We start from the raw sequence: 16,197 nt of genomic DNA on the forward strand, positions 1-16,197 counted from the left end.
TGCCTTGTCACCTTGCATGCAAATTACTGCAATGTCCTCTACCCTCTACCCACCTAACCCAGAAGAGCACCAGTGTGGGCATTAGAGTTGTGCCTTGGTATTGAACCTCTTTGAGTTTCTGGCTACAACTTTAGTTGTCACCCCAAAAATGTTTCGTGGCACAAGGCCTGGATAGCTGAGAACCAGCCTTTCTGTCATTGTTATTGACTGTCCCCTAAGATCTGATAAAGTGGATTCATACTGTGTTTCCCTCAATCTAACAATGCCATCTGATGGAGCCTAAGAAGCAGGACTTTTGTCATGATACTTGACCACTGGAATAGCATCCTCCTAGAACAGTGTTTTTCCATCTTGGCAACTGTTAAGAACTTCTGGGACTTCAACTCCCAGAATTCCTTAGCCAGCATGCTAGCAAAAAGATGGCAGGAGACTTGTGCTTTTGAATCAAAGACAGCAAAATAGAGGGTGATACTGTGTTATCCTGCTTATCAGTTTCCCAGAGACATCTGTCTGGTTACTGCAGAAATATGAACTGCTAGGATTTTGCAGCGAGGTTTTTTTTTTTAAGTACAAAGTAATCAAAAACCACTAAACCTTTCTCCATCTTTTCCTATAGCAGAGAGACAAAAGACTGTGTAGCAATTAAACCAGAAGACAAATTCACATGCAGACTTACAAATCGGGATGCTGAATTTTTATAAAGCCAAATCCCTGATCCATCTAGCTTAGCACTTTCTACGTTGGCAGTTTTCCCAATACCATTTTAGATCATTGCCCTCAGTCTTAACTGAATCTGGGACATTTTCCATGCAAACTGTGAAGTCCACTATTAAATTACAGCCTCCCACATTTCTTGCTTTTAAGGCTGAAGTTCTGGGGAAGAGAACAGAAATCGGTCCCATATCATGCAGAGATGCTGCATGAAGACCAGCCTCTAGAACTGTGGACACATGGCCAATGTTAATCAAAGGCAGCCCGTCTTTCTGGATTTAGGGTCATGTCCCCTTTTGCTCCTGCAGAGTGTTCAGTGATCAAGTGTAGGAAAGGGGATAAATGGAAAAGGGAAATAATGTTTCCAAAGAATGCAAATGGGTTCTAAGTTAGCCAAACAGAAGATAGAGTAAGATTGGGAGATTCTCCTCAGAGCTGCATTCAAAACAGAACTTATTTGGCAGCAATGTTGCTACTATTTAGCAGGGAATGAACAGGAGCAAATAACTTAATCTCATTATGCCAGATCTGTTCCAAAATAGTTCCCCCCTCCAAACAAAGTACAATTTGCATTTCTCGCTAAATATATTTGTGTGAGAGAGAAAGACAACCTGGAAAAATACTATCTGAACTGCTGATGTTATGACACAGAAGGAGGAGAAAAAGCAGTCACTTGGATTGATTAAATTGAGCCTTAGAGCTATTTCCCACATCCTGCATAGATTTCCCAAGTCAGATTACAAAGCAGGCAAAACCACTGCCCAGCCACTTACCAAGGTTACTGCAAAATTCGCCCACCATTCCATCCGGATTAGCTGTGGGAATCTGGGTGAGTCCAGTCAGGATAAGAACATCACTGTTCTTAAGAGAAGCCTGGTCCATGGGCTGAAAGGCGAATTTGAGAAAAATCATTTGTTTAATAAATGGACAGTGCTGTCCACCTTAAGCAGAAGGTAAAGAAAAAACCATAGAAACACAATAAACAAATAGAATTCATTAAAGAAAACCTAACAAGGGCCCTTGAAAATTGCTCTAATAACATATACTTGCTATATACATACATCATCCTATATAAGCATCAAGGCCCCAATGATTGAGGCCATAGTCTTCCAGAAGGCTAATGGGGTCAGAATCATCCAAATCTTGGAGGGTGGGGGGGAGGTTTCATCAGGTTGTTCCACCAAAGTGACCCAAAAGCACTTTGCCACTGTCAGGGTTCCAAGTAATACGCCCACAGCAAACAAAACTCTGAGGCAGGTGGGTTCCTCAAAGAATAGTTTTATTGGACACATTGTATTGGCACAGGCTGGTGAAAACTGGCTCTAAATGTTCCTGCAGTTTTCACCTTAATTAAAAGTTTTTCCCCTTTCCCAAACAATCAGACACATGGTCCAATCAAGGCATCATCCGGTTGCCTGGTAACATCACTCCACCTGTGGGAATGTCCTTGGTTCCCAAGAGAAAGTAGTTTGGTTTGGCTACAAAACCCCAGTTATTTTTATTCTCCCCGTCCTTATCCCTCAGCTCTAGTGTGGGAACACTGAAGCCTCAAAATGGCTTTGGTCAGGCCAGCTTCAGGGTTGACAGCCACATCTGTAGAACAAACAAAAACTATTGGGGATAGGCCACCCTACAAATATTTCATGAGAAGCAATAGTTAGGCAAGTACGTTATAAGATGTGCCTTATTTGTGGTGGCTTCAGGGAGTTTACAAAAGATCACCCTTTAGTAGAGAGTTCTACAACTTCACCAAGCAGATTTGCATGCAGCCTCAGAGTTCGTCCAAAAGCTAATGCTGAATTATATATTGATTGAATTATAGAAAAGAGAAATTATTAAAGGCAGCAAAGCAATCATATTCACTTTTCATTACATTTACATTTACTAATTGCCTGGCTCTATCCCCATTTTAAAGGGCAGTTCCGTACATGCTACTCAAATGCCAATACACCTTATAGTTATCCTAAAGACATTGTAGACTCTGGATTTGCTAGTTTTGAAGTTGACAATGAACTTCTGTCTTGCAAATATATTGAGCTAGTTGACTATACACATACAAAAAATGTATTTTCAACTCCAAATAACAAAGCACATGATAAGGAACCAGAGTCCAAGAAATATGTGTCATATAGATGTGATGTTTAGTTACAACTCTTCTTGTTGAGTGTATCTTAGGAACTAATATTTTTTTTAATCTTCTCAGATATACCTCTACCTTGTCTTGGCTTTGAGGAACAAACTGGATGTAAGATACCAACTATTTATTGCAGCTGCCAGCAACAACTAGCCTCCTGCCTATATATACCTTGCCAGTATATGTGGTTCTTAAATGCTGACAAATGTCTCCTGGATAATTCTGTCTATGCTGTTTCAAAAGGTATCTCTGTCCCAATGATGGAAGGTTGGGCAAAAGCCAACAATAAACAAACAGTGCGACATAGTGGATGGACAAAAAGTACTTAAGAGCCACTTTCTAAAAACTAACACACAACAAAATGCAGTAGCCATGGGATGCTTGTCAAATGAAAATGCCAATAAACCAGTAAAAGTATCATTGAATTGGCTGTGGGAAATACACATAATGGTCATGCAGGATTCAATAGTCATAATTTCATCTTCTATTGACCCAAGGTGCTACTATTGATTCCCGGAGTCAACCTTCAAAATAATATACTTTAAAAGACTTTTGACAAATCTTCTGGGCTGCCCTAACTCCTTCCCCTGCCATTATCAGCTCCAATTTTGCTTTCTAAGTCAAGAGTCAATTTTCATAAGTTATTGTTGCTGGGAGTTGTATTGAGGCAAAGTGTCCTTGTAGAAACTGCTCGTTTCAAATTTCAACCAGAAAACATCTTACGAGTTTCAGTCATTCTGAAGCAAGATAAAACTTTCTGATAGGAAGGGCTCAAAATTGATCAGCCTATCAAACAGTGAGCATCTTGATGCTCCCAGAAAGCTGAAGTCAACAGTCTTCTCGGGAATATGATTCTACAGTATACTTTTGTCTATTTAGCTATAATTCTTGTGAAATTCAAGCTGCAAGTGCCATTTGCTTAGGGTAGACCAAAAAGACTTCTTCTCCTTTCAACCCCATGCACAAGACATATGAGAACATTTCCAGGAACTCCAGAGTCCCAGGACTGAGAGAGGTCACTTGCAAATTTAAATAGTCTTGCCTTCAGAAGTTGTGGGTGCTCCATCACTAGAGGCTTTTAAGAAGTGATTGGACAGCCATTTGTCTGAAATGGTATAGGGCAGTGGTCACCAACTGGTGGGCGAGGGACCACTGGTGGTCCGCAAGAAAATTTCAGTGGTCCACAGAGAAATGTTATCGTCCCCAAGTACTCCCCCCAAAAACAATTAATCCAGGCTGCGCGGAAACATAAGGCTGTGTTGCCCACATGGCCCACCCACCCACTGGCTCCCACCCTTCAGCCAAGCGCAAATCTTACCTTGAGTAGAGCCACGCAAGTCGGAACTGGAAGGTAAGACTAACGGCGGGGGACAGAAATCCATCCCGGGGTGGCTTGCTGACATTAGTGGGAAAGTCGGTCCCATATTCCAGAGCTGCAGTAGTCACAAGACTGGCCCTTTGATCATCCCGGAGCAGCTCCTCCAGTCCCTGGCAGGCCGGCGCACCTGGGTGGAGGAGCAGCTGCTCTGGGATGACCAAAGGGCCAGTCCTGTGACTACTTCTGGAATATGGGACTGACTTTCCCACCAACAAGCCACCATCAGTCAAAATTCATATTAGTGGTCCGTATGATTTAAAATTATGAGTTTGGTGGTCTCTGAGGTCTGAAAGGTTTGTGACCCCTGGTATAGGGGTTCCTGCTTGAGCAGGGGGTTGGACTGGAAGACCTCCAAGGTCCCCTCCAACTCTCCTATTCTGTTAAATTCCATATTGGGAAGATGCAACAAGTTTCAGAAGAAAATCCTACAAGAATTCTGAACAGTCCAATGAGATCCCGGGGTACTGATATAGAATGCTTGGGGTGGGGGAGGAAGGACCCCAAGGGGGAGGAGTATTCAAATACTTTGCACTTTGTATTCTGCCGCAATTTGACAGAGTTTGTCTCAGGCTTGTTTTTTCAAAGGCAGTATATGGTTAGAGTCTCCTAACATTGCTTTATTTCTCTTGAAAGTCATATAAGGCAATGACAAATTTGGCTATCATCCTTTCAAAAAAGGATATTTCCAACAGTGATATCAATGAAGCCTGGCATCAGTCTTGTTGGAAAATATGCTGCATTCAATCCCCCTTTTTTTTAAATACCTGAGGACAGGGAAATCTTTAACATTTAAACAGAGAAGCTAACAATAAGTAGGAGGCTTACAGTAAACCATGTTAGATTGTTACTGTATGACTCATTTATAGTGCCTAGCAATAAGCATATAATACACATTAAAAACATTAGCTTGCAGCAAGCATGGACAATCTGATGTCTGTAGGCATTTGAGTCTACAACTCCATGTCAACCCTGGTCACCGCAGCTAGTGATTGAAGAATATGGCAACTGTAATCCAAAACATCTAAAAGAGAAGATTTCCAATTTTTGCTTTACTTCTTAGTTATTTGTGTTGCTCTTTTCTGCATCTTTACCAGCTCTAAATATCCTTTCTCAAATGCAGTGATTAGAACTGTGAAAACTATTCTAGCTGTGATCACATAGAGGAAAGTTGGCAGTAGCAGCCTTAGTTTTGATTCTATTCCTAATCATTTCCAACATGGATGATTCCACCCCCCCTCCAACAGGAGACACACATGAAGTCCATTTGGCCACCGCAACCTTAGGAATCCTTCAGTACAGTCGCTACCAGCTCATAAAATCTCCACAGCATAAGTAAAGTTGGGATATTTTCTTGTTCCAGCCTCAGCATGCATCATGTTTATTTTAATACAGGTAGTCCTCCACTTACAACAGTTCATTTAGTGACCGTTCAACATTACAACATCACTGAAACATGTAACACCCCCACGGTCATGTGATTTGCGTTTGGATGCTTGATAACTGATGCACATTTATGACAGTTGCAATGTCCCGGAATCAGGTGGTCCCTTTTGCAACCTTCTGATGAGCAAAGTCAATGGGGAAAACCAGATTCACTTAACAACCATATTATTAATTTAACAGTTGCAGTGATTTGCTTAACAAATGTGGCAAGAAAAATCATAAAATGGGGCAAAACTCACTTAACAAATTTCTCACTTAACAACATAAATTTTGGGTGCATAGTCCTTTGATGTTCCTTTTACAGAGAGATTTGGAAAAAAAACGTATCCTTCCAATAATTGCTACATATCCTGACTGTTTCGACACTGCTTGTCTCCCAGGGGCTGCAGTTTCTGGATAGTGAAGTGTGTTGTGATTATGTGTTAGCAGTAAAATGTTTTAGTTATGGCTGGACCTCATGCACCTCAGCTCCAGCCATAGCTGGTATGGGAACTGGTTAATTGGGGAGATATTAGTTGCAAAAGCTTTTATGTAGATGCTAAATATGACACCATAGGAACAGAGTCTTCCTGTGGCTCGGGAGAGGTGGAGACTGTGGGTCACATAGTCCTTCGATGTTACTTTTACACAGAGATTAGGAAAAAACATATTCTGCCAACAATTGCTCGGTATCCTGACTGTTTTCAACACTGTTTATCTCCAGTGGCTGCTTAAGGATGAACAGTCCATAACTACACCGCAGGTGGCTAGATTCTGCGCAGCAGCACTGGAGATTCGCTGGAAACACGTGTCTAATCCACCATAGTTATTTTATACAACAAATGTGGCAAACCCTTTGCACTGCTTATTCCTTTTAGTATTAAACTGACAACGGGCCACCCAGTTTATGGATTGCAATTTTAGTAGAGTTAGACCATGTATAATTAACTGTCAGACTGGATTTTATCACAGATTTTAGTAGTTATTTATTTTACACTAGAATTTTTAATTGTATATTTACTGAGTGTTTTTATTTGTTCTGGTCTCTGGTCTATGACCATAATAAACTGAATTGAAATTGAATTTTGGGTTCAATTGTGGTTGTAAGTTGAGGATTACCTGTACATGCATTTGTTTCAATTCATGTCCTTGAATTATTGTCATTTTACAAGTTGCCTTGAAGGCTCATACGGAGCAGCAAGGTCAGATATAACAAAACTACTTACACTACCAGCATTTCCCAACTGTAAGGCAAAGAGCAACCAATTGTCTGCTCAACACAGGACACCAGAATGGAATTCCTAACAAACCACTCCTTACCCTCTATATGCTTGCCTCCAAATGAAAGAAATCCTCTGCATATATTTTTCAAAGGGTCTCTTCCGCTGCCAGACATATTTTTAGAGTTTTTTCTAAAACATTGAGTCAAAATTTGCCTGCCTGCAATTTATTCAGAATTGATAAGCTAACTTGTAATTGCTTTGAATTCCCAAGACTTTAAAAAGGGTTTTAAACCAATCATTTCCCAGTTTTCTTATTCAGATGCTAACACCAGGAAAATGTCATGTGTTCTTGTTTTAAAAGATCAGCCACTGTATATTTGAGTTCTTGGATGGATACTATTTAGTTTGATATTGATTTCAGTCTGTGAATATGGCCTAACCAGTGTTTTCAAACAAGGCAACTTTTAAGATGTGCGGATTTCAACTCCCAGAATTCTCCAACCAGCCTACTGGGGAATTCTGGGAGTTGAAGTCTACATATCCTAAAGATGCCAAGTTCAAAAAACACTGATTTAGAATTTTCTACCTTGTTCCTAAATATTTGCTTTGCTCCTCAGACACGCCTCCTAAAAACATTAGTTAAGACAGATATATTTACCTTATATTTTTCTTCTACAATGAAGACAAAAGCAAATAATTAATTCAGTTTCCTTGCTAGGCTATTTTTCTTTTTGGTACTATACCTTGCCAGTTGCTTATTTGTGATATTCTAAAATAAATGTTTACCAGTTGGTCCTAACATTATTAACATCACACTTCCCAACACCAAGCACCTGCCTCATTGTCTCACAGCATTGTTTACATTCCTTTTAGTACTTCTTGTCTGGGAATAACTTTGTTTTCTGAAGGACACCATTTCCCCCCAAAAAACTTTCCTGAAAGTTCTTGGTAAGTATACTTAATGTCTTTTCTGGCCTGTAGAATATTTTTAAATGAATTTTTATTGTCACAGTTTTAAGCAACTGTTAAGTAATTTAGGAAGCCTTTGCTTCCTTTTTCTATCCCCTTTTTAGCAATCCATCTTAGCAGAAATTCCTCTTTTGAAATCAAACTAAGCTATGTTGGACATACAGATTTTCTTTTCCATAGCTTTAAATAAGGAGCATTCCCCCTTAGAATATGAAAGGAGCTTATAATTGAATTTTCTTGATGTAAAAGCATAAGGAGCAAATACATCTTATTGCTGATTCCTTAGTACAATTTAGTGTATAGGTCATCCTTTGGCATATCGTGGCAAGGCATTCATTCTCCTTTGCCACAACTCTTGTTAAGCCTACTAGAGGGTTATGTCTACAACAACCTGATTTTAACTTTTGATTCATCTGAATTTTGAATGAGGCGTTTATGTACAGAAAGTGAGGGGCGTCTCTCAATTTATGGGAAAAGCAAAGGCTTTATGTATTGTATATATATCAAAGCAGATCTACTGTACAGTATATAAAAACTTTCACTCCTTATTCAGGCCATATGCCCCTTTCATAATCAATGAATTCCCAACCTGGGGTGCTCGCACACCCTGAGGGTGTGGGACCATATTCTAGGGAGTGCAAAAACGTGGGTTTAAAAGTTTCAAAATTATAGTGTAAATGTATAATTATATGCATATAATTATTTATTTTTATAAGGGGCGTGAGAATATATCAGGAGTGTTCCAGGAGTGCGGGGTCTAGAAAAGGTTGGGAACCCCTGGATTAGAAGGATACTTAAAATGATAGCAAGGAGTTGCTCCTTTCATTCCCTCTTCAACCAAAGAGTTTCCATTGCTGAAGAGATACATAACCTCACTGTATCTATCCAGGTTTGGATTCTAATTGGAGTTCCCTTTGTAGAGTAGGACTTCCTTGTCTTCCATTTTTCTTCCTACTGCAGATCTCTGCACTTCATCAGAAACTCATGCAGGTGATTGGAGATTCTTGATAATTATTTGTTCAGTATGCTGATGGCTGCAGTTCAAGAAAGCAGCAGCATAAATTCTGCATAAATCCATGCAGAAATCAAAATGGCCGTCTCCCTCTCCATAAACTGAACCTGATTTAGGATATTGAAAAGGTATTGTGTGTGATAACCCTTATATAACGATCAAATAAGATAGCAGGGTGATAGGAGCCAACAGGATTGGAGGGGTCCAGGGACTGGATCCAGGGTCCTCAAATCTAACTCTTGCACCCATTTTTATAGGCTCTTAACCTGATTGAACAAAGCAAGGGACTACAGTCAGGGTAAAAGTGAAATTGATGGAATCCAGGGCTGCACCTATGAAAATAGATAATCAATGACGAAGAACGCAAAGAACGGGGCTAGAATCCTTCCAGCAATGTCAACCCCAAGCAAGCTGAGCTTCTCCAATCCATGCAGAATATTGCCCCACAGGTAGGAAAATAGGGGAATTGCCATATGCCTACTATTTAAATCCAATCAACACAAACCACTGAAAAAGAGGAATGTCACCACCACACTCTTCAAAGATGTGGTACCTGTGGATGAGTTGTCAGGAGTGAGGATCCTGAGACATAGGAAACCTTCTCATAATGTGACTGGATGATCCAATTGGAGCTGCCCAGTGCATATCCAGAACTGAGAGGAGAGACCTGTACTGCACCAAAAAGCTCCTGCAGGAGGAAGGGAGAAGGAAACAATTGAATTCTGAATGAAACTATCCCAGAAAATCAATTTCCACATGTGCTGTTCTTATAGTGAGATTATTAGCTCACTGAGCTGATCTCCATGTTCGAAGGTAAACAAATGGTGAATAACCAAGAACTGGAGAATGCTTAGGAACTATTATCTGCTTCTGATTTTCCTAGAAACGTTGGTTGGATTGCTGTGAGAACAGGATTTTGGACTTATATCTTCTTATATCTATATTTAAAGCTGCTTTCTCTTTCTTTCTACAATTAATTCAATGCTTATATTTAAGGCAGTGATATGAAAATTATTTTTTAGAAGGGATGCAGAAAAACACACAAACGTGAAAAGCATCAGCAAAAAAATGAAGTTCTTTTAAAAGACTATACAAATAGAACATCTATGGCTGGCATCCACATGGATACACAAGAATGGATACACAGGCATAACCGAGAAGGTTTGTGTGGAATTGCTTCCCAGATAAACTTGGAAGCTTTGAGCAGGAAGAAGGAATCTATGGGTATGACAGGTTTTTATTTCATTCAGATTTTAATACAGATAACAGATAACTATCCTGTGATAAAATAGATACAGGAGGAAAGAAGACAGGTACAGATTTCCTCTCCAAATCCTTTTATTAGAGAAACTCACAATTTTCTGGGAATATCCCACCAGCTGGATCTTACTGAGTGCAGAGTTAACTTCCTGCATATTGTAGCATCTTCTCCATGTTGCAACTTCGACAGCATCTTTCAGGGGTGCAGGAAGCATCCTGGAATAGAGGCACATTTAGAGAATTAGGTCTTGCTTTGCCAGTGTAATAAAATTCTGGACTCATCTGCTAAAATTCCAGATATCAAAAGGAGAGAAAAGAATGGGTTGAAGAAGAGCACTTTAGCAAGCACCTTGATTCTCAACTTGTGCCAACTTACATCTAATGAAATGAGGTGAGAGCCTAGTCTTTGTATCTCTCTAGCACGTTCTATTTTTGAGAAATTCAAAGATTAGCCATCGCTTTCACCCCGCTGCTGTCATCTCAATGCCCTGTAAGATGGAATAGCTTCATCTCAAACAGCAAGATTAGGGTTGATCCAAGGTCCATAAAGGGACGTGGTGGCTCAGTGGCTAAGATGCTGAGCTTGTGATCTGAAAGGTCGGAAGTTCAGCGGTTCGAATCCCTAGCACCACGTAACGGAGTGAGCTCTCGTTACTTGCTCCAGCTTCTGCCAACCTAGCAATTTGGAAGCATGTAAAAATGCAAGTAGAAAAACAGGGACCACTTTGGTGGGAAGGTAACAGCGTTCCGTGCGTTTAGTCAGGCTGGCTACATAACCACGGAGACATCTTCGAACAGCGCTGGCTCTTCGGCTTTGTAACAGAGATGAGCACCGCCCCCTAGAGCTGGAAACGACTAGCATGTATGTGCGAAGGGAACCTTTACCTTTAAGGTACATAGCTGAAGTGGACTGGCACTGCCAAACCCCATCTTCTGATATTATAAACCTATAGCGATCTCATTGAAACCAATCTAGTTACTGTATCCTTCATATCAGAGAGAACCTTCAATCTTGATTAGCCTACAGGTAGTTTTTGAAATAAAATGGTTTGCTGATGAGTTATGTTCCTGGCTATATTTTTATTCTTTAAGCTTCCTGCTTGGCCTTTTGCAAATGAGTGTTTATGATTGGCCATGTGAATAGATAGATCTGCTCTCTTTGACAGCTGCTCCACTCTCCAAAATCTTGATGGGCCTACCAGGAAGATTGGTGATTTCTGCACTAACTAGCAGAAAAAACATCAGTTACACTAAGCAGGCATTTTACACAAAGAAACATGCCCCTGTTGGAGGTCTCAGTGCTTTCAACTGAGAACTCTTTCAGCTATTTACAGTAATTTTCTAGGCAGCCTGACTGGAATAGGATTTGGTATACTGTTTCCAGTCTTTCTTAGAACACACCAGAAAATAGTGCTGGAGGGGCTATAGTCCAATGCTTTGATCACCAGCTTGTTCTAATCTGTGCACTTTGCGCTGCCACATCTACCTGCCAAATGGTTCCTTTGGAGCAGCAGTCGCCAACCGGTGGACCGTGGCCCACTGGGGGGCCACAAGAAAATTTTGGTGGGCCACAGAGAAATCTCACCCCCAGAGCACCCCCCCCCCAAAGCAATTAATCCAGGCTGCACAGAAACACAAGGCTGCACTGCCCACATGGCCCGCAGGAACCCTCTGCACCCACTCACTCCTTACCCAGCAAACTTGCCTGCTAAATTGCTATTTTTCCAACCATCAGCTATTCTGCCGTGCCGGGAGATTTAGATTAGCTAGGAAGCAGGAAATGGTTGGATTTCCTGGTTTCTAGCTGGTCTTTAGGACTGAAGGTTCTATTATTCAGTGCAGACTCATGGCAAGCAAATTTTATGTGACAAACTGAGCTAGCCAATGGCAGATAGATCTCTGAATGAATCTGTGATTCTGTGAGCAACTCAATCTGCCTGCCTGCTTTGCCTGATTTTGGGTAAAAGTTGCTCTTTTTATAAAAAAATTCAATAGTTATATAAATATTTATAATATTTACATACAAGCCATGCCCAGTCAGTCACATGATCGCCAAGCCACACCCACAAATTAGGCCACGCCCATAAAACCGGTTAGTGGTCCCTAGGATTTAAAATTATGAGTTTGGTGGTCCCTGACGTCCAAAAGGTTGGCAACCCCTGCTTCAGAGAAATGGAAAAGAGAGAAGAAAGTAGCGGCAGCATGCCTTTCTGCAACTGGGAGCCCTCCAACCTATCTGAGTCTGTAAACCCTCCAATTCCTGCCACCTGGAATTGTGGTCAAACTTATCTAGAAGGTAATGACACCCATAAGACACCTGGAGGGGAACCACAATTCTGTGAATTCTGTTATTATGATGACTATTTCGCTCCCTGGAAAAGCCAATGATTAAAAATACTGGGAAAGTGAGAGGAAAACATACAAGAAACAGCAAATGACAGCATTTGTAGCACATAAAAAGAATGGTTATCTCCTGGGACATAAATCTCTTGCCATACTAGGAAACCAGGCAGGAATGCAGTGAAAGCTGCCAAAGAGTGGAAGAAGGATAGGGTCCTTATTTTGTATATTAAACAGATACTAAATCAAAAGCCCATTCCAGCTCATTTCCAATGATTTATGGAAATTGGTCAAGTTTTGACAATTTGCTTATTTAAAAGAACTTAATTTATTGGGGAAGCTGTTGGGTCAATGACCTTCTTCCTATAATTTAAGACACCACAGGAAGCATTAATGATGGCTTCTGCCAAGATTGCCTGTGCACACAGTATGCAAACTGACATTCCAATATATCCCAACAGAAAGCAAGGAACATTTCGTCCTCTTCTGATTAATAACAGAAACCTAAGGAATAGAAAGACTTTTTCAAACGCACACAAAAAACATTATATCTAGCATTTTAAGCATAGCATTACAGATAAATTCATTTGCTATTTACAGAAAAATCTGGATTACTTGTCATCTGGAAATTTGAATGAAGCTCTTCTCTGGCGGTGAGGTTACATAATTATAAATGCTATGCTGATACCAACAGACTTAGCCGCGTAATTATTTCTTTCCTAATTCCAAAGGATTTATGAACCAGTTAAAAATGGAAATCTTTGGGGGATTCCAATGTTTATTTCCATCCACTGTGAAAATTGCTTCATGGACCTTATGCTCCACTTTATGACTTTTGAGAACTGCTTTTGAAGTGACTTGTTAAGGTTACTTCTTTGCTGGAGCACTGAGGGGATTTTAGTTTTAGACATCAAATCATCTCAAGAAATAAGTAACATTGGATAATTGCATATTATTAAGTATTTTCATTGTACTCATTTTTAATTCTAATTTCAGTCACGTTTTAGGCAAGGATTTAATATAGCGACAGCTTTGGTCATGCTTTTAGTTTTAGAGCTGTGACAGAGTTGGGATGGGGGTAGGTATCCATTGTGCTCCTTTCAATACATTATTGTTCTGAGCTGATTCTGTGGTTTGGGGACATCATTTTACAGTGGTGCTTTTTCCTTTCTCTGGGGCTGATTCTAGTTGGTGTCGTTTGGAGAAAGATATTTATTCTTTTCTTTGCCAGAAATACAGGATTTGAGAGCCCCAACTCTCTACCCACTAGAGTAAGGTGGGAGAACTCCAAATGAGATGTTCCCTTCAAGATAGGTGATGGCAATGAAATTTCTGCACACCACGTACATAGGCAGATATTCGTTGTATAGACCAGGGGATTAAGCAGGCTCCAACATGACTCAGTAAAAGATGCAGGGTAATCTGTGTCAAGATTCATGGCATATACATTCAACAGCTTTGAAATTGAGAAGTATCTACTCAATTTTGATATAGAAGTTCATTCTTGCCTGGGAATTGCTGATTCTTGCCTCACCAAGTACTCTGCTCTAATTTCACCACCTCAACAGTATTCTGCCTTGTCTAAAATCTCACGGGAACTAGACTCCTGTCACATATTTGGTGTGTTCTTATTTGGTAAAATTAAGTCATACCTGGTTAAGTGGAGCTTACAAATCAAGACTTTGGACACCACATTGAAGGCAGCAGTATCTTTTCATGAAGAGAGTTGGTGTTTCACCAAAGGATTATAACATCACATAATAATATAATAAGGGTTAATTATGCAACTGACTCTGGTATTCAAATTTCTCAATTCCTGTTGGATATTGATTAGAGTCTCCATGAAAATTTTTCAATTTTAGGACTATCTGAGGATAGAAATATGACAGTACCATTTAACATTGATGGGAGACCAACATCTTCAGAAGGGACAGAAGATTATCCTAAGAATTCTGACTGAGTTACAGAAATTTGTTACTTGTTACCATTCAGCTTTCTTTCTGTTGCTTTAGTTCAGATCCCAAGAAAATATCTTCCGGTTCTATCATCCAATGTCCATTTCCTATTTTCCCTTTACTTGCCTTTCAAACGGTCTAGACTTTCTTTGCAGGGAAAAAACAACAGCAATAGCACTTAGACCTATATACCACTCCATACAGCACTGTCTAAACCGTTTACAGAGTCAGCATACTGACCCCAACAACATCATTTTATGAGCTCGGAAAGATGGAAGACTCAGTCAACCTTGAACTGACAGGATCAAACTCCAGACAATGGGCAGAATTAGCCTGCAATACTGCATTCTAACTACCGTGCCACCAGGGCTCGTCTTCCTGATGAACTTTTTCCACTGATATAATTCCTTGTGTGTGGCTAGTCAAGTGACCAATCCTGCACTTAAGTAACATCCCAATGTGTCCCCTTTGGCTTTCCAACAAATCTCTCCAACATTTATAGAGAATGTGCCATTATTGAAGAAGGGGAGTGAAAAGCATTACCTTTATTATAATCCATTATGACACCATTTGATTTACAAAGCCTCTATGGGGTTTGATGCTGTCAGCAGTTGGCTCATGTTGCACAGAGTAATGGGGTGGAAACATAAACTATTCCGGTGCACTTAGTATATTTTTCTGCAAAGCATTTTTCCCAAGAACTCCAAAGCTTATAGCTTTACCAATAAAGATAGCAACTCAATTGTATGCAGCCTATTTAGGACTGAAGCAGCTAAGCTGCACCTCATCTTGCAATAAACACTCTTGACAGTTATGAGAGCCAGAGAGTATGGCAGCCTAGCACAGTCACCACAACTAACTGAAAACAAAAAGAACAACATGTTAAGGTTGTATTTTATAGACATCATTGCCCTCAGGAAAGAGGTTCTAGTATGGTCACAGACAGTAACACACAATAAGACTAAGCCTACTCATGGTTGCCATTGACAAAAACAATTCTGAGAACAAGACTGCAGGGAAATTCCTGCTGATTTATGGGCACTGACACTGTTTAGTTTCCGAAGTCACTGGTGACATGTACAAGGTGCCACGTTCTCAGCATACTGTTGAAGTCAATGTACGTTTAGTTTCACACGGTACCATTAAGCAACACAGAACCAGCACAAGGCATGCAATAAAAGCTGAATGTCAGCATTATGCTAATTAATCCTAATTCAAAGAATAACAATCCAATCCTGAGACATTACACCAGCAGAGTAAATAAAGGATTTTAGCTACCGTGTTTCTCACAAAATAAGGCCGGGACTTATATTTTTTTTGAGCCCTGAAAAAACAGCTAGGACGTCTTTTCGGAGGGTGAATTAATTTCTCTCCTCCCCCCCGCGCACTAGCGCTGTCTCCAACAACAGTGTCTGAGTTGCTCCCGCTTTCCCCCCGTCCCCATAACAACAGGAAAAAAAAGATTTTGAGGTACCTGGGAGTGCCGCACGCTGCGTTTTGGTTTAAACCCGAGCGGCTGGGTGGGCATGAGAAGAGCCGAGCGAACGTCTCTGCTGCTGCTGCTACCCTTGGTGCTCCAGCCTTGGGCTCTGCAGGAGTTTGCAAAAGTCCCAGTGTGCAGCCCGTTCCTGCATTCCAAGCACCCAGGCCGAGCTACAGCTGTCCCTCTCTCGCCAGCGCCGTCTCCAATAACAGTGGCAGCAGCGGCGGGAACTGTGGAAGTTACAGAGGCGGCTCCCCCACCCGAGAAACGGCTGAAATGCTTCCACGGTTCCCGCTGTTGCCGCCACTGT

At 40.7% G+C, this 16,197-nt stretch overlaps 1 protein-coding gene across 2 annotated transcripts in view; it reads right to left on the reverse strand.

Annotated features, from left to right (window-relative positions):
* The window catches only part of INTS9 (integrator complex subunit 9), a 71,376-nt gene that overhangs the window by 25,958 nt on the left and 29,221 nt on the right, over positions 1 to 16,197 (reverse strand). For both annotated transcript variants that reach the window (XM_026715998.2, XM_087929927.1), the window contains 3 exons: positions 10,205 to 10,325; positions 9,403 to 9,537; positions 1,485 to 1,596 (listed from right to left, as the gene is read on the reverse strand). In XM_026715998.2, coding sequence (XP_026571783.1) covers positions 1,485 to 1,596; positions 9,403 to 9,537; positions 10,205 to 10,325 — 368 coding nt within the window. The remainder of the gene's footprint in view (positions 1 to 1,484; positions 1,597 to 9,402; positions 9,538 to 10,204; positions 10,326 to 16,197) is intronic.

The sequence above is a fragment of the Pseudonaja textilis genome, chromosome 1, assembly GCF_049901715.1.
Source record: "Pseudonaja textilis isolate UNSWEBS1 chromosome 1, rPseTex1.2, whole genome shotgun sequence".
In the NCBI taxonomy this organism is placed as follows: Eukaryota; Metazoa; Chordata; class Lepidosauria; order Squamata; family Elapidae; genus Pseudonaja; species Pseudonaja textilis.